At 41.6% G+C, this 23,926-nt stretch overlaps 1 protein-coding gene across 1 annotated transcript in view; it reads right to left on the bottom strand.

Annotated features, from left to right (window-relative positions):
• The window catches only part of LOC115036176 (ryanodine receptor 3), an 87,614-nt gene that overhangs the window by 9,739 nt on the left and 53,949 nt on the right, over positions 1-23,926 (bottom strand). Inside the window, exons 39-83 of the mRNA XM_029494314.1 lie at positions 21,643-21,916; positions 21,374-21,488; positions 20,854-20,986; positions 20,094-20,197; positions 19,809-19,944; positions 19,353-19,539; positions 19,080-19,188; positions 18,874-18,994; positions 18,112-18,281; positions 17,279-17,499; positions 16,977-17,067; positions 15,994-16,134; positions 15,224-15,387; positions 14,999-15,077; positions 14,461-14,550; positions 14,226-14,372; positions 13,643-13,705; positions 13,397-13,472; positions 13,054-13,177; positions 12,761-12,876; positions 12,598-12,665; positions 12,376-12,497; positions 12,158-12,207; positions 11,749-11,809; positions 10,614-10,852; positions 10,029-10,110; positions 9,800-9,930; positions 9,277-9,600; positions 8,885-9,125; positions 8,684-8,771; positions 8,493-8,585; positions 6,975-7,145; positions 6,741-6,800; positions 6,510-6,644; positions 5,930-6,042; positions 4,231-4,327; positions 3,062-3,171; positions 2,734-2,785; positions 2,593-2,649; positions 2,383-2,482; positions 2,221-2,300; positions 2,063-2,139; positions 1,784-1,857; positions 777-794; positions 33-113 (exon numbers count right to left, since the gene is read on the bottom strand). Coding sequence (XP_029350174.1) covers positions 33-113; positions 777-794; positions 1,784-1,857; positions 2,063-2,139; positions 2,221-2,300; positions 2,383-2,482; positions 2,593-2,649; positions 2,734-2,785; positions 3,062-3,171; positions 4,231-4,327; positions 5,930-6,042; positions 6,510-6,644; positions 6,741-6,800; positions 6,975-7,145; positions 8,493-8,585; positions 8,684-8,771; positions 8,885-9,125; positions 9,277-9,600; positions 9,800-9,930; positions 10,029-10,110; positions 10,614-10,852; positions 11,749-11,809; positions 12,158-12,207; positions 12,376-12,497; positions 12,598-12,665; positions 12,761-12,876; positions 13,054-13,177; positions 13,397-13,472; positions 13,643-13,705; positions 14,226-14,372; positions 14,461-14,550; positions 14,999-15,077; positions 15,224-15,387; positions 15,994-16,134; positions 16,977-17,067; positions 17,279-17,499; positions 18,112-18,281; positions 18,874-18,994; positions 19,080-19,188; positions 19,353-19,539; positions 19,809-19,944; positions 20,094-20,197; positions 20,854-20,986; positions 21,374-21,488; positions 21,643-21,916 — 5,385 coding nt within the window. The remainder of the gene's footprint in view (positions 1-32; positions 114-776; positions 795-1,783; positions 1,858-2,062; positions 2,140-2,220; positions 2,301-2,382; positions 2,483-2,592; positions 2,650-2,733; positions 2,786-3,061; positions 3,172-4,230; positions 4,328-5,929; positions 6,043-6,509; positions 6,645-6,740; positions 6,801-6,974; positions 7,146-8,492; positions 8,586-8,683; positions 8,772-8,884; positions 9,126-9,276; positions 9,601-9,799; positions 9,931-10,028; positions 10,111-10,613; positions 10,853-11,748; positions 11,810-12,157; positions 12,208-12,375; positions 12,498-12,597; positions 12,666-12,760; positions 12,877-13,053; positions 13,178-13,396; positions 13,473-13,642; positions 13,706-14,225; positions 14,373-14,460; positions 14,551-14,998; positions 15,078-15,223; positions 15,388-15,993; positions 16,135-16,976; positions 17,068-17,278; positions 17,500-18,111; positions 18,282-18,873; positions 18,995-19,079; positions 19,189-19,352; positions 19,540-19,808; positions 19,945-20,093; positions 20,198-20,853; positions 20,987-21,373; positions 21,489-21,642; positions 21,917-23,926) is intronic.

The raw sequence follows: 23,926 nt of genomic DNA, 5'->3' as shown, positions 1-23,926 counted from the left end.
TGTTTAGGCACATTTAACTAAGGTCCACCTACCATTGTTGTGGCCTTCACAGAGAAGCTGCAGAAACCTAAAGAGATCCTTAGTGAACTCATCATTCTGCAGTACCTTGGAACCTGAGGACAGGAAATGAGATTAACTGTCTCTGGGTTACGAAGGTCACAGTCCCATCATTTTAGTGTCAGCACAGGCATCGGAGCTTGCGTAGCTTTCACTTCTCATAACGCTGCTGTCTAGTTGTCAAACAGCAGCAAATTATATGCACTATACTGGGAATTCAGAACACACAGGTAAGGTATAGTGCATCATTTCATGAATGAAAAGAAGATTTATAACAGGAATGAAACTGAGCTTTGTTGTTTAATACCGGCAAAGCTTTGTTGTTGTTGTTTTACCAACAAAGCCTTGGGGAATTAATTTCTTAATACGCACTGGTTAGTATTATTAAACTCAAGAAACACAAAGGGTCCCACACAAATGACAAGCACTGACTTTTCATAAAAAGAAGTGGGGAGGTTTGAGTCAGTTTGAAGCACCTGACCATGGACTGTACAATCTATCCAGATGTCATAGGAGCATGCATGGGTTCCTTTAGTCCAGGGTATAAAGAAGGTGGTTGTTTAGCATTCAGGGTGGGGGGGTGAGATCAGGGTGGGATAGGCAGGGCTTGGGGCTGGGGGTTTCAGGAGGGAATGAGGAGAGGGGATAAGGAGCTGAACAGAGAGCAATCAAGATGTCAGCATTGCATAGGATGAGTAGAATCTAAACCATGTATTTACCCCGCTCACTCACGTTGACTGCGACCGATGGGATTAAAAACATGATCAGAAGAAAACAAACAAACAAAACAAAAGCAGACATAAGCAAAGGAGAAGACATTGAGATTCGATCAGAAGGATTAGGAACAGGAGAGAATGATAGCGCTATATATATATATATATATATTTATCTTTACATACTCACACTGATTAGTGACATTAACATGCAGTTACAACTACAAGTAAAGTCTGCTCACTAGGCAGGTGTTTAGCCTACAGGTTAGACAAAGTACCAGACCAGACCAGGTACCATCACTTATGCCTGAGCATATGGGATGAAAATGAACTGGAATGTGCATGAGAAAAAATATTCACATACTGTATGCAACCCATCAGGTTGAATAGAGACCTCTGATTAAAAGTAGACTTGAAGGTGAGTGTAGTTGTGACTGTGAGCTTTTAAATGGTAGACATCCTCAAAGGACTTAAACATACAGTAACACAGGTTAACCTGCGTGACAATGACGCACAACATGAAAGGCAAGAGACAGACATGACATGGAGATGGGCCTGTATGTTAACCAATAAAAGAGCAAATGTTTCATCAAGCTAATGCAGCGCCATTTGTCCGGACAGCAATTACAACCCTGACTAAAGATGACACAAACCTGAATGAGACGCATCTCATATCACAACAGGCGCTCTCAAAAAAACCCATCATTATTAAGGTGACATGCAGAAAGCAGCTGAGCTGCAACCTGCACTGAAAAGCTATTGTTGACGGAAAAGATCAGTTTTCTGCACTAATAAAGTTATATTAGTCAGCTCGGTTTCATTGACAGTTTGAAAATGATCCTAATGCACAGATATTGACTGTTCAGGTCAAAACTATATTGTGTTTTGCTCTTTGAATCAGCATGATTAAGAGTCTCCTGGCAGAGGACAAATCAATCACTTATATTGTTCATAAATCAAAAAATAGAACAAGTAGTCTCAGACCGTTTACCATGTTTATCATCCGCACTTACTTGATCCTTCTTCAGTGACCATCCCCAGACCTTCAGCTTTGTTTTGCCTTTCAAATGCATTCAAGTCCAGGACACTGACAGAGATGAACGACAAAGACTGAACTACAATATGTTGCATTTCTGTGTTTTTCAGCATGTGCACATGTGCAAGAAGTTTCCTAGTGATAAAGCAATCCACTCAACTGGAGACGTCAAGAGAGATACAATGGCCAAAATATGTGAGATATATTTGCAGCTTCTAGTCTTTATTGTGGGTTGATGGGTTAATGGCTTCATTACCTGCAGGACATCATCAGTCCAGATAAACTTTTGAAAAAGCCAACATCTCTTTTTTCTTTCAGATAGTCCAGCATTTTCTGCATTAAGACGGAAGAGCAATAAATAAAAATGTTTATGCTTTTCACTGTAAATTTTTTTGCATAAAGAGGGCTGTGTACCTGCTGGACCAGTGTGTTTCCCCCATTCAGAATGGAAATGCCCAGTTTCAAGGTGAATGTCACCATAGCAGTAAGTCGACCTGATAATCAGAAATCAGATATCGCAGTTAGAGCTAATTAAGGCGGCCGTATGAAGGCAGAGGGCAGTGTGTGTTTTCCTGCCTTTGCTGGCACTGATCATCTGAAGCACCATCTCTGCTGCCCCTCGGTCATGAAGTCTGGCTTGCTGATACAGCATTTTTTGCTTCTCCATTTCCTTTTCCTGTAGGAAATAATAATACAGTTTGCACCAATGCAGAATATAATAATAATAATAACAATAATAATAATAAAGTCAAAAGCGAAATCAAATTGCTTAGAAATAAACAGCACCTCAAATGTTTTCTCTTTTCCTTCTTCATCCTCCTCTTCTTCACCTTCAGCACAACTCTGAAAGGGAAAATAATCTCAAGTTTGCAAAATCCTGCATAAAAGCAAATATCTAAGATAAAAGATATTAACAAAGTGAAAGACCTTTGCCATCATATCTGCATATGCAATGTACAAGGGGTCCTCTTCCAAAGAACTGGCAAAAAGAAAGAAATATATCCAGGTTAAACTTCGTATAGATCAAAACCACATGTCATCTTTAAATAAATAGCAAATTTAAGTGATTGCATTTATAACCACTGCAAAGTATCCATAGTACCAGCATAAAACAGCTTGAGTTTCTCTCTTAGCATAAAGTATATGGCAGTAATAATTAAGCTTAATGCAGCTCTTTATTAAATAAGATGCAAGCCAAAACTATCATGTGGCACAGATGGAGTGTGCTGGTGCCAGGCGGTGAGTGTGTATTTACTTGCACTCGGTCAGGGCGTTGTGACTGAAGTGCAGAATGAGCTGGTGAAGTGGGTCCGGCTGTTTTCTGACCTCTTCTTCTTCCTCTTCCTCCACTTTCAGCTGTGTTTTCTGAACAAAGCAACGCAACACTGGCGCTCAGGCATGGAACCTCAACATCCATAATATGAAATGACAATGAAGTAAGAAATCTGTATTGTGGCAAACAGTAACTGTCACCCAGCTGCTTACCTTAAGAGGATCGGGTAGTTTCAGAAAAAGACAGTGATTGGGCAAACGGGGTGCACAAGCACAAGCACAAGCATGGATACAGTCACGAGGCACGTGCACACACATGCACACAAAGGGTGACTCTTTAGGTATACTCTATCATAAATTTCCTGGTATATCCCAAAGCACAACTCATTATATCAGACACATTAGAACTATTTTTCTTGGGGGGGTGGAGGGGTTACTGCAAGAATGTGTTTGATTTGCGGGATCATAAAGCTCTTCATCTGTAGCGCCATTAACTTTTTTTGTGCCCTGTGGCTTTAATTTTAAATCATGTGAAAAAGAGAGAACTATTCAAAATACTGAAGGAAGATTAGATTTTCAAAAAATTGTATGAATTCAAATTTTATGATAATTCCTTTCTTGCAAGTAGATAAACGAAATAAACACCCACCAGCACAGTATGCTTTCTTGCATTCCAACAAGGTTTCATGATAGCCTTTAATTTTAAATGCGATAAGTCAAACTTCACTTCATGAAACCTGTTTGTGTTGTCAGCCAATCTATGTACAATAAAGCGTAGGCTCTTATGGGCTACAGCAAAAAATTGTTCTCCAGAAAGCAGCTATGGTTCACCATGTTGAAAATATTTCATGATTGAAAATTTAGGAAAGGCTGCACAACTTTCATAAATTTTATTTGTAAGACAAAGCATCGTGACTAGATGCTTTCTTACTGCTCTCAGAGCTGGCTCTGACATCAGCGGGGATGTCAGGCTGCCCAAAAATGGGTGTCTGACTTACACGTGAAAAACCACTGTATGGATGACTGAGTATGACTCAGTGGTGCAGGGTGGAATTTGCTACTTCTGACAATGACACAGGTTAGGTGGGAAGGGTGGGGGGTTGGATGAGGCTCCGCTCAGGTCCCCAGCCAAGGAATAACACAGGTACTTACTGCAAGATCCTGCACTAGTTTCTCTTCAAAAGAGTACTCCTCTGTTTCTATCCATATTCTCTGATAGGCCAGGAGGAAGAGGTTAATAGAGCGATGCCTAAGGAAGGGTAAGAGGAGATTAGCCTGGGTTAGGTAGCTACAAATGGGCCAAGCCCCTTTGGGAGGTTAATACTGGTTAGTTTGGGATAATGGCACATCCAACTGGTCACCTTAGAGGAAGCTATTGAATACATAATGCAGCCATGTATCTGAATGTAAGCAAGAGTTAAAAGGAGTAGTTTGGCAGTTTGGAATTAATCTTAAGAATATTAAAAATATCCCATTTTTTACTCTCATGTGTGTTTAGAGCCAGGACACAGTTATCTTAGCAGAGGTGAAACAGCTCCTGGAATCTGCACTGTTCTCTTGACAGCTCATAGTGAGGACATGACAGAAAAGCTTAAAAAAAAAAGAAAAGTTACTGCTTTTACGCTTTGGTTTTTGTACACTCTAATTGTGCAACATGTTCACTGAGATGATGGCGAAATTTCGAACAGAGCCAAGTTAACTGTTACACCCATCTTCCAGTCTTTGTGCTAAGCTAAGCTAATTGCCTCCTGGCTGTAGCTTCTCTCATTTAACTCCGGGCAAGAAAGCAAAAGTTCCCACTGTCAAACTATTCCTCTACAGCAGCAGCTCTAGATTCAGCTTGATGCATTACTGTACAGGTTCAGACCAGTGGAAATACCAGAGGAAATATCTCAATGGGAGTTAAATTCTGCAGCAGAATAAACCGTGCCTGAAGGAAAGCAGGCAGTAGGTAAGAAAGGTAGGTGAGGTCAAACAGTAGCAACACTGAATCAGCACTACAGTACATTACCGTCAGCATGGAGAGCAGACTGTCATAGTCTGAGTTCTCATGCATTATCCCCAGCCAAATATGTCGGTAGGAATTCAGGAAGTAATTATTATTTTTGTGTCTGAGGGGGATGAGGTACAATAATGTGACACTGAGAAGAAAACAAAGGCTTGAATGGAGAGACAAAATAGAAAAGTTGACATCTGAATGAAGTGAACTCACTTAATATCCATCAATAAGAATATACTACTGTAAATAAAAACAATGAGTTATGGTTGCATTCTAAATATGATCTAATAATTAGTTGCTACGGTGGGTCATATTTCACTGTCAACAACTCTGAATAAATGAGTCATGCTGTCAGGAAGGCCCGCAGCATCATCTGTGCATATATTTAAGATGACCACCCTCAGGTTGGGCCTCATAATTGTTTTCCTCCCTACTGTAGCGCTCTGTCTGACTTCTGGTGATTGAGTTACAGAGCAGCAGGGTATGAAATTGCTAGTCCCTTTTTCTTTTCTTTTTTTTTCCTAATCCTTGATAACAGCTGCAGGCTAGACATTTGTCCCACAAATGGCAGGAGGGAGGCTGTGCATTAATGCAGGGTCAGAACCAAGCAAGAGAGAAATTAGAGTTATGAGTCCGGCACCAGAAGAAGAAGAGGGTGCAGCGATATTTGGTCAGCAAACGGAGAGGTGATGCCACATCAATTTGGTACACAGTTTCGCATCTGCTAAATGCACCACGGGGAGCTATCTGTTACTGTCACAAAGTGCCATCCTGGATTCATGATGATAATTATTTGAGGCCGTGGGGTGATAGTGAAATGCTGTAGATAACATCAACAGCATGCAGTCATACCTTGGTAGATTATAGAGGGGAGCCATGCGGAAGCAGGCTACAACTGCTCTCTTCCGCTGCTTAGACAGCAATTTCTGCCAAACACATTTTTTGGATCTCAGTGGCTGCTCCACCTAATGGGAGGAAAAACAGAAAGTGTTAAGATTGTAGATCACCAAATTCATTGGTCTTTTCAAAGCTGTTCTCTGATTGGTCATTTATGTGTGCATTATGATTTCTGTAGCCTTATTCTGATTTAGTATGCTTTTTCAGATTATTTCCTGAAGACAAAAAATTCTCCAGCTGGTGCAGAGGCAAAAACTGCTGACGACTGAAAACTTGCCTTTCCATCAACACGATTGTTTTGTATTCAATTACTCATCCTGAACCTGATGTGCTTTTACACCTGGTGATCCTACTCATCATCCATCCTCCATATTCCTTCTAATAATAACAACAACAAAAATACATTTTATTTACATTTACATTTTATAGAGTGCTTTTAACAAAACTCCAAGACAGATTTTTCTTTAACTGTATGCTGCATACATTTAAAAGCTTACTTGGAATAGCAATTTAATTTGCAAAGTATAAGTCTGACCTGTTCCAGGTTGAAGACGGCAGCAGAGATCCTCTGGATACGATCCACCACTCTCTGAGGGTCTGGCGGCCCCTCACTCCTCATCACAATGTCTTTGTACAGGTTTAACTGCCACCTCACTGCAGGATCCTCTGACTGGGCATGATTGACAAAGAAGGACGTCAAATACCTGAGCATAATCTATGGAAGCGCATCATTAATTGCCGAAATATTGGTGCTTAATTGTTTAACCTTTTCTCGAAGATGCAGATTCTGTCGAATGTGGTCTTTGACCTCATCATCTGTGTCTTTCTGTTGAACAACAGGACCCATAATAAAACTGTTTACTATAACCAAGTGATAGGACATAAATATAAAGGTGTGGGTTCGTTTTTTAATTCATCGGATTTTAATTATTGTGTTGTTTCATTATTAGATTAATGCCATATGTCTGGCCAGTGCAAGGCCATGTTAAAATATTCTCACCAGGAGGTAGCGAGTCTTGGACAGAGATATGAGCTCCTGATCCCCTGGGGTACACATGTTGAGGCCGATTGGCAGCATCTTCTTCAAAGCTGCCACAATCAGCGACGTCTGGATAGAGTAGAACTCGCCACGTCTTTTCTTGTGTTTCCTTTCCTGGTCTTGTCCGCCAGACTGAAAGATTGTGATATTAACCTCAGACAGGTCACAGTGGTCAATAAAAAAGCTATGACAATTTAATAAGCTGCTGTTAGATAAGACAATACAAACCCTCTCTTCTGTTTCTGCTCATTAACTGTCCCTTTCAACATTTAAACTAAAGCCTTAAGAGTATTTTATGTCACAGTTGTAGCGCCCACACTGCATTGGAACAAATGCCAGAGGCAACAGAGGGATCTATTCTCTTACCCAGGCAAAATCTGTGACCAGACTAAATCTGTGCCACTAAAGCATGAAGAAATCTTAAACCTCAGCTGAAAAGCAGAGCTAGCAGGCTGTCTATGTTAAACAGCAGGATATTACCAGAAAGAAAAAATAAATGCACTTTTGAGTCAAACTGAAGAAGCTGCCTGAGGGAAAACATTAATTTCCACATTAATATAGAAATGTACGCACTGCCACACACACAAAGTCACACATCACACTTGTCACACATCAACTACAACATAATATAAATAGCTGTTGCTACTGGGCAAACACACTAGGGTACCACAATCCATCAACTGCAAACACACTGTTGGGATGTGATCACATGATTTGTTACAGAAAGGGTGAACTTCATTACTAAAAATGCAAATACGGTGATGAGGAATGACCAAACTTACCATGCCACATATGGGGATAAATAGATGCCACAAATAATCAGGGGACATGATATATAACTATACTATAGACTACCATGTAGCACAGCGGCACAAGCTATTGGCTTTTCTGCTTAGTAACCTGAGCAAATAAGCCAATAAGCTGGCAGGTAAACGGCTCATGCACTGCGTCACTCTACCTCTTCCTTAGAGGACTGTTTGAGATAGAGAAAGAAAGGAAGATAGAAGAGAAGGATGAGACGGCAATTCATGGAGGCTCGCAGCCCTCACATGGACTGACACTGCAATGAAAACCATTTGTCTGCCTTTAAAACTGTTGAACCAGGCAGACAAGAAAAGAAGCTGAAACCCCTGTAATGTCGTCAGGTATGTAGAAACACACACGCACGCACAGACCCCTAACAGCAAGTCAAAATCCATTCAATTATACTCATGCTGTTAGTAAATAAGATTTATGCAAACAAGCTTGAATAAAATAGCTCTGATCATCACATATGTGTACTCCAAGAGTGGACATTTGACTTCCTCCAAGATGATAATTAAACATGTTAATATATCAGCACATTAAAAAGGCAGAGAAAATGATAACACAAATCACGAATCTCTCCAAGGCTAATAATCTGATACTGCTCAGCCACTCTCTGTAATAACGAAATAAAGTCAACAGTGGGGAGAAAAACTGTGAAGACATAAAACCTACCTTAGACATCTTGGTTTTATTATCTCCAGTCAAGAAGGAGAGGTTGTTAATTTCGTTTTGAACCACAAAGTTCTGCTCCTCTCTTTTGAAATTCTGAAGGGCAAATGGCAAAGACAGATGCTGCAACTGTGCTGTATGAAGAATGTCAATGGTGATTTAGTTTAAATTGAATTGAAAATGAAAGAATTTACATGCGATTTGCACCAGAGGATAAAAATCTCAGCGACCATTCTGAATAGCTCATTGGAGTCAGCATCTGGTTCTTTCAGCCACCTGGACCTGCAGTGGCAACGAGAGATTAATAACATCCTTTAAAATTTTCCTGCAAACTCTGAGCTTACCCTAAATACACTTTTAAAAGAATTCCATCATCTGCTACCCAGCAAGCTAACCTGTTGTTGTCCACATAGCGGATAAGCATGGGGTAAAAGGCATACAGGTCCCTGCAGAGTACAGCAAACTCATCCAGGATGAGCAGCTCTGCCTCCTGGGTGTCTCCCTTGTTGTCCGCCTTCAGTAGCTCTTCCTCAGCTACCACCTTCACTGTCTTCTTCCTCAGCTTCTCCAGTGTGGGCAGGAAGTGGCTCTTTAGCAAGTCTGCCCGAGCCTTGCTGATGATGGGCTGCACATACACTGAAGGACGAAAGAGGAAAACCTCTATGATAGCTGTTTAATTTTTTTGCTTTTATTCAGTTGGGAAGCAGGGAGAGAGAGAGAGGAATGACATGCTGCATCCCCGGGTCGGAGATGAACCTGGAAAGCTGTGACAGTGTGGCATGCCCACCTGCAATCCTCTTCATCCAAGAAGCCTCATCAATGCCGAGGTTGTTGTTGAGAATCTTGAGGATGTTGCCCAGTATGAGGCTGAGATGCTCTGAGGTGACGGTGGTGCAGCAGATGCTACCCCCACTGGCTGGCTGGTTCTCAGGCCCCCTCTCCCACCAGTACGACAGGTAGTTACACAGCATGGGCAGCACCACCTCTATTACATGAGGCATCTCTGTGTACCTTGCTCCGGACTCAGCCATGTCATTGATGTCCTTCATCAGGCCATCCAGCCGTGGCATGCCGGGACACATTTCCTCCACTGAGTCTGGTATGCCTAGGACTGAAAACATGAAGAGAGGATTTGTGTGATATTACAGCAATGTTGGGGTCATTAAAGTTTATGTGTCTGACAATTTTATGAAGGGGATGAATCTTTCGCAGACTGAAAACTATATAAGTAGATCTGAGAGAACTGTTCAATCACAATAACTGTTAGATTTGCCACAAAGTCTTATTTTAGAATAATTATGTTGACTCACTGGCTCGGTCTCGGGCACTCTTGGTATTAAAAACTGAGCAGGGGTTGTACGTGTTGAGCAATGGCTCCAAGAAGGCTACAGGCATGGCCCCAGCCAGGGTGGCCAGACATTGGCCGAGGGCTGGCAGCTGTCTGAGGGCCACAGAGTCAGAGTTGGTGAATATCAGTGTGTGTCCTCACTGCGGCTCTAATAAATCAGAATGAACAAATCAATGTCAAACTTATGATACCTTTCAACGTAGATGTTTTTTCCAGTCCCCAGTGCATATAGACTGGTGAGGATACGATAGCAGGACACTTGGACATCATCCACTGCAAAAGGAAAAAAAAAACAAAACAATAAAAACTGAAAAACAATATAAGCTTGTGGCGAACCATCATATCCACATTTCTAAAAATACTAACCCCTGGTTTGTTCAGTTTGAAAGCTATTAAAAGAGGTACATTAAAAACATGCATAAACTCCCAGAGTTGGCATGCTCGGTAAATGAATCAATATGTGTTTTGTTATTTAATATTTCCATACAGGTCTTGATCTGATACAATATTAAAAAATATAACAGAATTTAAATAAGAAGGCTGAATTGATCCCGACTCACTCATTTTTCAGTAGCTTGGATGTCCCTCATTTCTATTCGTCAAGCGATCCTCTGATGTATATTTGTGTAAATGAATGTGTGGCATAATGACATGATATCCCATAGTGCCAGGACATAAAAAGCTTATTGTCAACTTAAAAATAACACTTGACTCTTTTCTTTTTTTTTAGCCTCTAAAGCAACATGTTTGAATTTTCTCTGGCTGTTGGGACTCACACAGCAGGTCGACTCCAAAGTGGTGCTGAGTGATGTGTTCAAACAGAGCCGTTAAGATGGGGAGCAGGGCCGCAGTTGTGTAGTTGATATTCTGTGACACCCCTTTCATCTGCGAGCGGGAGTGAGTGAACTTCCCAAGTTTCAGATTCTCAAACGTCATCTCCAGGTCCTCTGCGGCGTTCTCAAAGAACGTCCGCAGCCCCACCCGTACCATCTCTGAGCCCGACTTCATCACAGTCCTGTTGGAGTGAAAGAAAGCATGATAAATGACTGAAATCCCTCAAGGAGATTTGCAAGGAAGGGGCTATATTAGACCACTAGGTACCTCTTGATATGCAAAGGACGACACTGTTTACCAACAGCAGGACGCGCTCACATGTACAATTACTTTCCTCTCGTAGTGTGTGAGGGTTTTAGTCATGAAATATGAGGCATGAGTATCAACCTGACCACCTTTATACTGCAACAGAAGTGATTTATTCTGTGAACTAGGTGCATATTTAAATCCAAAATGAGCTTGCCAACAGAGGAGCTTAGAAATACTGTATGACCCACTGAAATAGCACACCACATTAATATGATTAGTCTGTCCATTTTCAGGATTTCACAGCTCATAACAGTGCTGAATGAATTACCCATTGTAAAGCCTTGATGTGTCCCAGTAGGAAGGAGAAATGAAAGGCAGAATCTGTGGGCATCAGCTCTCCAGCACAAACAAGACACAATAATATGTTGCCGATTTAGCCTCATTAAGTGTGAGCTGCATTAACAAACGAGAACACGACAAGCCTTAGGCAACATGTGCCGTTTGCTTCTTTAAATGCCAGATGATGTTCTTTGCTAATGCCAGTGCCCCCTATAACACATTAAAGTAATATCTGTTTAAAAGAAGAAGTTCGTGATGAGTCTGATGGTCTGATGGTCTGATGGTCTTGATGGTCTAAAAGAGGTCAGAGGTTACACTGGGAAAATGTAACTGGACCCTCCAACAATTGATTAAACCGATGGCAAATATTAACATTTGATTCTATTTTGTAAACTAAAATTTTCTAAGCTTTTTATTTCATTGAAAATTTTTCAAAAGTTGGCAGGTTCCTTGTAAGTTTTGTCAAAAGTTTGCCAAATTTATACCCACCTGGTGTCCAGAGTGTGTGCCAGGATGTGCAGGCAGCTCACCATGGTGGTGGAGTCGCTGCCTGCAAGGCGCCATGAAACAGAACAGCAATCAGTGTAATATGAACATACATACTGTCACTAAGTATTAAGGACTTTCTTGATCTGATTTGAAGCTCTACCAGCATCAATGACTTTGTGGCTGTGTACAACAGCCAGTAAAAATGTTATGTTGATTGTTTGATAAAAAAATAATTATTATAATATTAGAATTATTAATTATAATATCGTAATTTTAGTGTTTCACAATGATCTTTTAAATAGGGAAATGTTATTGTTGCAAAATATCTTATGTCATATGTGCATATGAAAAAACTCACAGTGAGTCAGATTCTCAAACAAACACTCACACTTAAAAGCAATCAGCTTACCAAAGAGGGAAATCCTATGTCTGACAAGAGCTGCCAGTTTACAAAACAGGCTGGAAGAGTGATGGTTAGAAAAGGAAAGGAAATCAGAAAACCACAATGAGTAAATACTCAGAGAGAAGATTAGGAATAAAGACTTTTAGAGATTAAGATTTTAAGTGAAGAGTGGTAAAGATCGATTTTCATGATGTGTTAATGTGTGGGATTTTGTGGTTGGGCACCTGGTGACCATCTCCTTCTCCTTGTTGGAGGCGTAACCGCTACTGCTCAGAATCTTGCTGGGGGAGGAGAGGAAGTAGAGAGAGTGGTTTTTGAAGTACTGGTCGATTAGAGGGAGAAGAACCTGAAGGAGGAAAGTGATAATAATCTGACCAAATTGAGTTGATATTGACAATGTTTAGATAAAAATATGAATATTGGCTAAAATTGTATCAAAGTCATACTTTGGCAAAAAACTTGATTTCTTGTTCATGAGGCGACCGGTCTGTTTTTCCACTGGCAGCCATGGCCTCTGTAGTGAAAATGAACAAAATGAATGCGTGCTCAATACTGAGCATAACAACACACCATTATTTTTGCTGTCAAAACCTGTGTAACATATCATACCTAGATGGGCTATGAACTCCTGAGCAGAGTCAACATACTTGAGAAGCTTCTTGAGGAACTTGTATGCAAACCTCTTTTCCATGGAAGAAGCGTCCTGCTCCAAGTCCTTCAAACCTCTGCAGCACAATAAGATATTGACTATAAATAATACTTGAGTCTTTCTTTTAAGCATTTGATTAAGGACTCTAATTTCTGACTTTGTGTATTAAATGGCAAAGTTAGGAGGTTGTGCAAAGTTTCTTCAAGACATGAACATGATAATATATTCAGTGACATCCTGAATGTGTGCTGACCTTGTGATACTGAAGCCATTAATTTGCAGGAAGCGAAAAAGGTCTTGGGCCTTCTCTCTGTCACGGGCCTTCTCCTTGGCAGTTAGTGTGTCGTAGGGCACCAGCAGAGGGTGTGTTCCCCCTCCTGAAAACACAGACAGAGTGGTGCTCAGGAACACTTGATCAGTAAAGGGTCTCTGCTGAGTGTGAATGTGTGAAGGCAGATGGTGAAATGGATGGATCACACAGTTCAACATATTTACCAGACACACCAGACCACGCTAGAGTGGCTGAGTGGCCCTTAACATCCACCCATCTCCACAGACAAAATCTTGTCGATTTCATAACTTCATGAATACATCACCTCTGCTTCCAAGGTCACTTTTTTTCTTCTTGGCCCAGATGTTATGGTAATTTTCAGCCACCACCTCCACCATCCCCTTAGACCAGAAACAAAAGAGACAAACAGTGCATCTCAGCAAGGAGTGTGTCCCACCCACGTCGCTCATCCTCATTCAGGATATACTGCTCTTTATTCTGTATTCAGACTGAATGAGCCTTTGATGTAAAAATGAAATGAATACAACAGAACAAATCTGGGGTTGCTCACCTGCAGTTCCCTTGATAGAACCACGTTGCTTGTGTCTATCGGGCTTGGATTGAACCCATTAGCCTGGAAATATTGATGAAGATTTATTATTTATTAGTTAAAGATCAACACTAACACTACCTAGTACTAACCTAAAAAAAAAAAAAAGAAAACACAAATTAATAGCAAGCATTGACCTGAAACCGTGATATCCAAACTCACCTTAGAATAGAAAGTAAACCAAATAGTTTAAATAGTTATGGTTGACTAAATGTAAATAGCTAATCAGTGAACATTTGAAGATATAACAAACAAGCATTTAAAATACAGTAAATAGAGTTCCCTTCCACGCACTCCAACTCGTAGAAGTGAGAATGTAAAGTTCAAAGGAAACACTGACAACTCAATTGTGGAAAAATATTCCCGTAATATTATGTACTTTGATTAAATCTAATTTGTTATCACTACTTGTCAAAATAATGATTTCTTTAAAGAACAAACTTGTGCGTTTGAGAAGTTGGCAAATCGATTTTATTCATTTTTAATGGTACAACAGCAATACAATTTTGGTTTCAAACACAGCAATCACTTGATGTAGGTATACCTGTGAGGTCTGGGATATCTTTCTCATTTTCTCATTCTCCCTCTGTTGAGACATGCTCTCTCCATCTTTGGTCCTGTCAATGCTCCAGCCCATTGCCAGCATGCTTTTCAGGGACTCTCTAATAGGCCATCTGTAAATCTCCTTCTCCTGAAACCCAGAGAAAGACATGAAAAGGGTCTCAGTCCAGAAGCACAATCTCCTTGTGGGCATCGTCATGCCAAATCCAATACTGCACCTTCTCTGTTAGGGCTTTGTAGGTCCTGAGCTGAGGGTGAGTCTTGGCTTTCTCATCCACACAGTCTCCATATTTCCATCCCATCAGCACCTGGGACACAAGCAGAGAGGGATGTAGAATGAAAGTAACCCTCTTTGTCTTCAGAGTCCCCAAGGACATGATTTATTATTTGAAAGACTGGGTAAGAGATTAACACATTAAGTAGTCATGGTACATTCAGTTCTTGCTGCTCTCAGCTCTTTAGATTTTTTTTAACAGATGCAACAGAGCAGGATAAGCAGTTGGCACAAAGGAGAGCAGAGGCCTTCTACACAGTGGTTAGCACAATTTTTGTCAGCATGCCCAGAGTATTCTTCTCAATTCTAATAAAAATGAGGCCTCACCTAAGGGAACAATTCTATGATAATGGAAAGAAAGAACCATTTCAAGATATTGATCTGAACTGATTGTTGTTGTTTTTTCACCTTCATTCAACAAACATGCTCCAAATTTCCTGTGTGTCCTGTTTAATAGCCAGGTGGGGAGTCTTTGGTCTTACCTTCTCTGCTGACCATTTCTCATGGGAATGCTCAGCATATTTATTGGCAAAGTGCTCAAGCTTCTCTGGGAGGGCGATGCTGGAGAAAGAGTATTGCAGCATGTATCAAATACATTGTCCTGTAGTGAATTACATTCAGCCACTGTGTTTTTCCATTAGAGCGATGTCACAATAGGTGAAGCCGTAAAATTGTATCTTATTGACATCTGCCCCAGCATGACTTACTTAGCAGTGTTGATGGGTTTTGGGTCAAAGTTGCCCTGAGCATCTACAGAAACAGGCTTTTCCACAGTGTTACTAATAGAAGCATCCACATAGTCAGGTGGCAAAGCTCCAGCTATGGCACTGAGGCAAGGCATGGCCATCTTGAATAGCTCTGCATCATATTTCTGCATGAAGAAAGAAAGAAAAATTCAAAGCAAACTTTATTTCCTTAAGTTTTGTTACCATTTGGCTCTGAAAATAGTATTTATTTAACAAGCAAGCTTGAGTAATACATTAGTTCTTCACTTAAGTTCGTACATAAAACTATATAATCACAAGAGAGACAGTGAAGGCGATATTAACGAAGAATTACTTTAAAAGCTGAAGAGCCAGTGTGCTAGAGGCTTTGGATCAATGATGGCTGTCCAGATATTGATGTTTTTTGGCTGGCCTTTTGCTCGGCCTCCTTTCATGAGTGTGCATTTAGAGAAATGTGCTGAGTCCTGCCATCTGCATCACCACACACTTCAAGATATTTGTGCCAATGACATGCACTTTAATCAGGGGCACACAGTGATTAATTAATTAAATGTTCATAAAGCTTTAGCCGAGGTTTGGTTAAATCAAATATATAAAATCACTCATTATTCATCATGCTATAATATTCATTATCTTTGACAATGTTATCACAACAACAACAACAACATGTTGTTGTGAAAATGATGAAGACACAACAAAAGGGAGAACCACTCATGAGAACACAGTGGGAGTGCAACAGGAGTGATGCTCACCCTTTGCGACAGAGATTCGAACACTCCCCAGAAGATTTTCTTGGTGAGCAGTAGTTCATCCTCAGACGCTGTGCCGTAGCTGCCCCAGCCGGAGGGGAGGCAGTAGAACTTCCAGTTTTGTTCATAGTGGTTGGTTAGCAGCTGAAGGATGGAGAAAAACTTCATTGGTCAGCAGAATCTAGTGAACGGGACAATAAACAGTGACTGGCAACAAGAACACATTCTGTTCTCACAAAAAGTGCTCTGTATTTGGTGTGTTTCACCTAATTTTTTAATTCTTTCATTTGAAAGACTTTTGTGTCCGTTTTGTTATATGAATAAAATTACCAGGCCATATGTGCATATGAAACAGCGCCTGAAAGGAAGCCTGTTCCTCCGCAATCAGCACAAATCAAATCCAAGTGTATGACAATTAAGTGTGTCCAACATTTCACAGGTTAATCCTAGTCTATTAAAAGTCCAGTATTTCTCCCCCATGGCCAGACGGAAGGAGTGGAGCAGTGATGCCAACAAGCCTGCAATCACACAGTCCAGTATTTCATCCCCTTGTTTTGATTAACACTACAGGTTTGGAAAAACTGCGTAACTGTCTGTGTGTGTGTGTGTGTGTGTGTGAGTGTGTGCCTGAGAGAGATGGCGGGATGAACATCAGTAATATTATATTAAAGGTACAGCTGCACACGAGTGGTTGAAAATGAAGCTGTTGCTTACGCCTCACCAAGCTGACAATCTAATAGACTGAGGCCAAGGAGCCTGGCCATGCAGCCACCACACAGACAAAAAACATAATATAAAAAAATAATATAAAAAAAAAGGAATGAAAAGTCAGAGATAAATGCAACAAACTTGTAATGAGGCAGAAAGCAAAGACTTAGAATTGAGGCATGTGGGTAATGTATGCAATGAGAAATGAGATTAGGGTAGGATAAGGGAGGGCAAAAGAATATAACGAGAAGGAAAAAAGTGAAGAAATTGTTGCCCACCCTGAGAGGCATCTTGCAGTATTCAGTCAGCAAGGGCACATCAAAGACAAGGCGGCGCAGGAGCTGCTGCAGCATGGAGGGACGAAGGTGTCTGCAGAATAAAGGTGAGAAAGATAAGAGCACTGCTACCCAGGGCTGCATTTAACCCTAATCGTCTTCAGGCTCTGACTACTGAAAGCTGATGAATTGCACTGTTGATTACTGCTATCCCTGCCAGCTCAGATACCACTGTTTGATATTTTATCATTGGCTAGAGAAAGTTTTAGTCTTTTCACTAATGGAGAGTTTCCTATTCTCCTTACTTGCAGACAGCCAGCAGGCATTCCTCTATGGCATCTCTCTGGGCCTTGGTGAGGGATCGGCCCTTGGAAAGGCGGTAGATGGTGTGAAGAGTGGAGTCGATGAGGCTGGCATAGTGCTCGGTGCCAGCAAAGAGGGGAGCACAGCGGGTGAGGAGGGGGAGCATGGCGGACCCGATGTAGCGGTTCATGGCCAGGGCTGTCTCTGTGGTACACAGACCTTCCTGCAGAAAGAAAGGGTCAAAGGTCATGATGAAAATGGTCAGCTATTTTTGTTCTATCTGATACATAGATTTACATAGTATATCTGTCACAGCCTTTTGATGCATGTCCAACATCACAGCCAGGGGTTCAATTACATTCTCAGTTTCTGCCATATTAACACTGCTGACAAGGGAAGACTGGGGACTTCGGAACTGCCTGAGCAGAAATAAGATATCACAGATATTCCAGCCATTACTGTGTATTCTCCTCGCAGTCTAGGGCAAGAACACAAAGGACATGCACACGCTAGCTCACAGCTTGGCAAGCAAGGTTTTCTTTTCTGTACTGCTGTGCCCTAAATAAATATTAAAAAAATCTGTCTAACGCAATCCCTGAACAGGGATTTCTTTCTTCAAACGAAAGCTCCAAATAAACCTTTTATGGGTAAATAAAAAATAAAGAGCAATTAAATTAACTATCTAAATGTAATCTGCAATTACAGTGAATTTGGAGCTCTTCATTAGTGTAATAGGTTACCCAACATTATTGGACATAAAATGGCTTGAAGAGTTCATACAACAGAAGCTGGCCAAACCTTGTTGCCCCCCTGCTTTGTTTTTGGCTTCACCTACCGTATCCAGAGAGGTAGCAGCCCTCAGGTCAGGAAGAAAGCCCACTTCAAGCAGGTGAAGCAGAAAGCTCTGGTCCTCAATACCATACACCCTGTCCAGAAACAGGACCATGGGGGCCTTGTGGTCTGGACAAAAGCTGGCTGACATATCCGGCTCTGTGACTGACCCATCTGTGAGACAATGAGACCGAGAAGGGAAGACAGCATTTTTAGGCTTGTAATTCATGGAAGTGCGCAGCGGTGAAATAGCCAGGGAACAGCCCATGGTACATTATGGCAAGTCTTTTCTGATTATGGGAGTCATGTGTATTCATTAGGCAGCACGCAGCAGCATGTGGATGAGAGTTAGTCTTCTGGTGTTGGGGAGCCATGGCTTGTTTTGTTCACTCTAAACCATCTGACAGAGCCTGTGTGGCTGTGCTCACAGCAGCAAATTTAAGAGGCGAGTCTTGCCATGCTTATGCAGATCAATCAATAAAGCAAGACAGCTTGCTATAGAAATGATCTGGCTTGCTCAGAGCTATGGGAGTGTGCCGTAAAGTGTTGTGCTGATTAAAAGGGCATGAGCAGTGAAATGAAATCAATAACCCTCCGCCTTGTACTGAATGTGCAGTTTTATAGCCATTGTACCTTCATGTGAGGTAGACTTTCTGCTGTGGATGTAAATTAATATAATGCTATATATGTGTGTCCTCTGACAGATGTGTAACGCTGTGGTGGTTTGTTGCTGCTGAGGTATTTCAGGGAAAATCTTCACTGCTACCTTTGGTGGTGATTGCCATTTTAAGCGGTATGCTGATAATTCCCACGAGGTCTTCAGTAGGCACAAGAGAGCGCAATATGGCACGAATACGTAGAGCTTCACCTTTCCCTTTGTTGATGATCTAAGTGAGTAAAAAACTGTGAAAATGGGGAAAAAGGTATCCAATAACAATAATTTTGACAACTCACTATTTCAAGCAAACATACATGCATCTCAGGGGCACAACGTCCTAAAAGGTCAATGAGTGCAGAGTAAAAGGACATAATGGCATTGCCCATGTGGACCACTTCCTCTTCGTCATCAGCATCGGCAGAGCTGACAGAAACAAGAAAAACAAAGTGAAGAACTGGCAAAGAAAAGAGGGAACATTTTTGAAGGGCATCATAGCAGATATGCAAGGCAAGGGGGATGAGCATCTAATCTTGAAAGTAAGCCCTCAGCATTAATTTGATGAGCTTTGCCTAATCTTTGTGGCTTACATGTCAGAGCAGACTCCCTGGACAGAGCCTGGCAGGTCCAAAGCGGGTGTCTCAGATATCTTAATGGCTTCCTTCATGGCAGCCAGCAAGCCGTTCCCTCCCTCTCCCCTTAGGGCCGGTCCAAAACATTCTGGACGACGGATGAGGAGCTTCACCACAACATTGGAGTTCTCCTCCACACTCTCACCTAGAGCACAATGAATTAGGACCGATGAAAAGTCATACGGACCAGAGTGGGGACACATAATTAATCTCAGAGGAAAACACGGCACATACATAATATTTAGCTCTCATATACAGCCTCAGGCAAAACTTAGCCTTCAGCAACTAACTTCAAGTGTCAGTTGGGGCTTTGCAAGGCTTCGAGATGTTTGGAGAGAGAGGGTTAGTAAGAGAATAATGAGAACACAAGAGGAGAGGGAGTGCAAAAATTGGGGATGGTAACTGCATTCCTACCATTGACAAAGACAGCAAACCGCAGGAAGGAAAGGTATCGTTCTCCTTCAATGGGGTTCCAGCCAATGTCTGGATAACCTTTAGCCACAAGCATTGGACAACTCTGAAGACCACATCCAGCCAGGTACGTGACCACCTACAGGTGCACATACATGTGTGCCATAATGACATGTAATTTACTTTTAGCTATGGCATCTCTTTTTATGTGTTTTTATTTGCTTTATATGTGCACCCCACAATTTAAATTGACATTGTATAGTATCTGAAACAAGAAAATTGTCATACCTTGTCTAGATCGGGTTCTTCCAGTGCCAGCGCCAGGCTGTTGTTGTCCATTACTGAGGAGGCAGCCACATCTAGAGGAGTGGAGCCCCTCATACCTGGTGAAGCTGCAAAACAAAGCAAGCTGGTTAATGTCCACTCTGAGCTGTTTGACATCATGATGCACCAGTCTGCGTCCCTCGCATCAAAATGCTTTACAAACAGCAGGGGGGGCTATTTTGACTCCTTCCAAATATCACAAACACTGTGCTTACCAACACATTACCTTTGATGTGCATAACTTGTCAGCTTTTTTGACAAAGATTTTATTAGATTTATTTTAGTTCATTCTGTCACATGACTTCACCTGCTTAACGAGCAATATGGGAATTGTGTCTGTATTCCTTTATAATTGGGTGAATGTGTTTGTGCTTCCAAGGGACAGAGTCGCTCGCATCTGCGGGGTGCTCACTGAGTCATCCTCTAACTGAGAGAAAGATGAGTTGTGTTCTTTGCTGATCACTAACATGCTGTGTGCACCTAATGTGTGCACTCAGAGGTGCACCGGTCCTATGATTGCAAAAGTGTAGACTTTTTTAACAAGAATGCTAAAACAAGAGTTTGTCTCTCACACCTACTGAAGGGGGTCATACAAGCTTTTGTAAAGCTTTTACAGTTCATAGAGAAAGGCAATGACAATATGGCATCCTGATTTTTCAAGCACATGTCCAAAACAATTGAAGAGTTGTATGACTGACACCAGGACTCAGAGACATGTACTCACCTAGACCCACGCTGCTGTTCTCAAGCAGGTAACTGAGGTGATCAAACATGGCTTTCTGGTTCTGACGGCTGATCCGACAGAAGTAGCACAGGAAGCGACAACAGCTGGCCACCATCTTGGGGAAGGCGATTTCCTGTAGGGTGGCACACACACACTAAGTAGGGTCAAACATCTGATGTGGCAAAATTTTAAAAGAAAAGAATTGTAGTCATTTTCTGGTCAACAAATTGCGAATAAATTGTTATTTCATAACAGGTAGACTAAGTGAGCTTTCTGTAATGACTTTCTCCAGGCTTGCCTCTATTAATTTCCCCGCCTTTGTTCCTAATTAATGTGTAAAAGACCTGACATCTTCACAAGCTGCCAATGAGCCACATTCTGCCCTGTCTGCCCTCTCTCCCAGACCATCTTCACTAATGCGCATTCACTCAGTGAGCACAACTTTCTTTTTGCAGGCAATATTAGCAGTGCAGGTGCCTCAAGAAACAGAGAATTAATATAAAGATAGATGTTGTTAAACCTGGGATTTGTCTCCTCCGAGCACATTGACCATGACCTCCATGACAGTCTCGTGCATGCCCAGTATTCTCATTAGGTTTGGATGCTGGTAGAAAACCTTGTTGTTCATGATGTTGCTAGAGGGAAATAAGACAGAAACAGAAATATCAAATGCTCATTGTAAACATGACCAGTTGGATTAGCACTAATGGGAGGGATAAAGAAATAAATACATATGCATTTCTTCAATTTTTTTCAAACCACCAGTTGGTCCTGAGTGTAGCGGCCTACCCAAGTCCGTCAATCATGAGCTTCTCCTCTTCTTTCCCCATGCGGACAGATAGCAGAGATCTAATCTGACCCAGGGAGGCCAGGAGGTTGATGGTGTCCTGCACTGAGGAAGCACTGATGGTGTAGGTCTTCCTCATGGCCCGCAGCAGCTCCCCGATGCTGTCGTACTGCCTCCTCAGCAGACTGAACATCTTCCGGACCAGCTCTGGGTCCTGGATGTGGCACTCTTGGGCCCAGCTCACCATCGTCTGAGAGATCAGCTCCTTCAGATTGGCTGAAAGGAAGGGCATCATCGTGCATCCTATCAAAACTGTTCATTGTTATATTTATAAGAACAGAACACGGTGAACAAAATCACACCTTTGTTTAACATTTTTGGTCACTTTCCCATTAAAATGCACAGGAAATTGTGTCCAAACGTTTGACTAGTACTATAGGTGTGTTTTCATTACCCTGTACTCTTTGTCTTTGTACAGCTTTGACAAATTTTACATTGTGTAAAACCTTTGCACATAATTAATTCAGGCTTACGGCTATGGCTCCACACAAAGAGTACGTCTACAGGCCTTGTCGTTCCAGAAAAAAATCTCTGCCTCTGCAACTTTGATTCAGTACACTAATCTGGCCAGACCAGAGTTATGAATGTAATCAAAGGGTTGAGGAACAATCACCTTCTTATTTTGGGTATGTTATTTTTAGCCTTGGATTGTGTTTGTCACATTAATATTATCTTAAAATGTCCTCCTACACTCTGCTGCTTTCAGAGATCATCAAAACTACATTATTCCCCCAAATTTATCATGCAGATTAAAATGAAGAGAGTGCAGCTGTGTGTAGATATAGGATTACTCATCATGTAGGGAATTGGTTGACATAATGAAGGCTTGTCTAATTTTAAACAATAAGATAAGATTTATTTTCCAAATGACAGAGTAATTCTTGCTCTGCCAGTAAATTCTCATTGCATTGTCTTGTAATCCTCACTGTGTATCACTGAAACTTTCCTTTCATCATCTACAGTCACAGCAAGGCCAAGCAATCCTCTTTAATGCACTTCATCTTCTCACACATACACAAACATTATCATTCGCAGCCAGACAAAAAGCTGCGTTAGACTTATTTTAAAAGCGCCTCCTTGAGTCAGTGGTTCCATTTTCACACAACTTGTGCTTGGGTGCATGACACAAAAAAGGATGACACCATACAATGTCTATTTCCCTGAACAGACCCAGTGATGCAATTAAGACCCTGATCACAGATCAAAAGCAGAAAATGAAAATGCATTCAAAGTGATTCACGTGGTTCAGTCAAGTAAATGGGACTGTAGCTCTACTTCTTAGGGAGAGGTAATCGCCTGTGTTTCAGCAGTGTTGAAAGTTATTTTCTTCTATTTGGTGGAAAAGAAAACACAGTGTGCGAGCTCATTCATGATATTTTCACTAGAGCGGAAAGCCCTGTTACACACAAAGAAAAAGGGAGGGGACGATGTATTCATACTTCAGTACTGTAGAATATTCTCCTTCTCCAGCTAATTGGAGGCATTTGTTTGGACAGCTTGTATGCAGGTTACCCTTAAGGCTTCATTAAAGCTAAATCAATAGGGTGTGCGAGCATATTGGCGTCTGCTCATGGGGTATGTATACACAAAGGACCAAAACACAGCAATTAAAAAACTCCGAACCATAAAAGATGGAGCAATTTACACACAATTGATTTTAGGGCCCCAAAGTCAGTTTGGCTGATGGGATCTTTTGGATTTTCCTAAGACAATATGACACCAGGTTGTCAATCATTGTTTGGGTGCCTGTGTGTGTGTATGCGTTTTGCATGATGGGTGGGGAGCAAGCAGAATGTCACTGTCAACGGTAATCGATCCTGCCACTGAGCGTCACATGGAGGTTAGAGAAAAGGCAGACGCACCAGCTTGCTCCAAAATAAGAGGCACCATTTCTTCTCCACAGCCAACGTGCTTCACAACACCTGGCTCGTTTCCTGTCAGCCTGCCAAACACACAGCTCCTGTTTTGCTCTTGAACTCATCCGCAACCGCCTTACATCCAAAACAAACAAATCTGACCTGTCTAGAGTTAGTTACAGTGAAAGACACCAGGGGTTTGTTTCATCCACAACCACCCATCTCCGTCTCACACAAACATGCACAGACTTCTTCAAGGCGGGTCATCGTGTCTGAGCATTAAATGCTTCTGGTGGATAAACCACTCATTAGCTGAGGAAAATGACTGCTGCAACCCTTTCATCCCCTTGAAATAATGACAGAGACGATG

The sequence above is a fragment of the Echeneis naucrates genome, chromosome 22 (genome assembly GCF_900963305.1).
Source record: "Echeneis naucrates chromosome 22, fEcheNa1.1, whole genome shotgun sequence".
Classification (NCBI taxonomy): Eukaryota; Metazoa; Chordata; class Actinopteri; order Carangiformes; family Echeneidae; genus Echeneis; species Echeneis naucrates.
The sequence above is the reverse complement of the archived record's forward strand: the minus strand, read 5'-3'. Positions and strand labels throughout refer to the sequence as shown.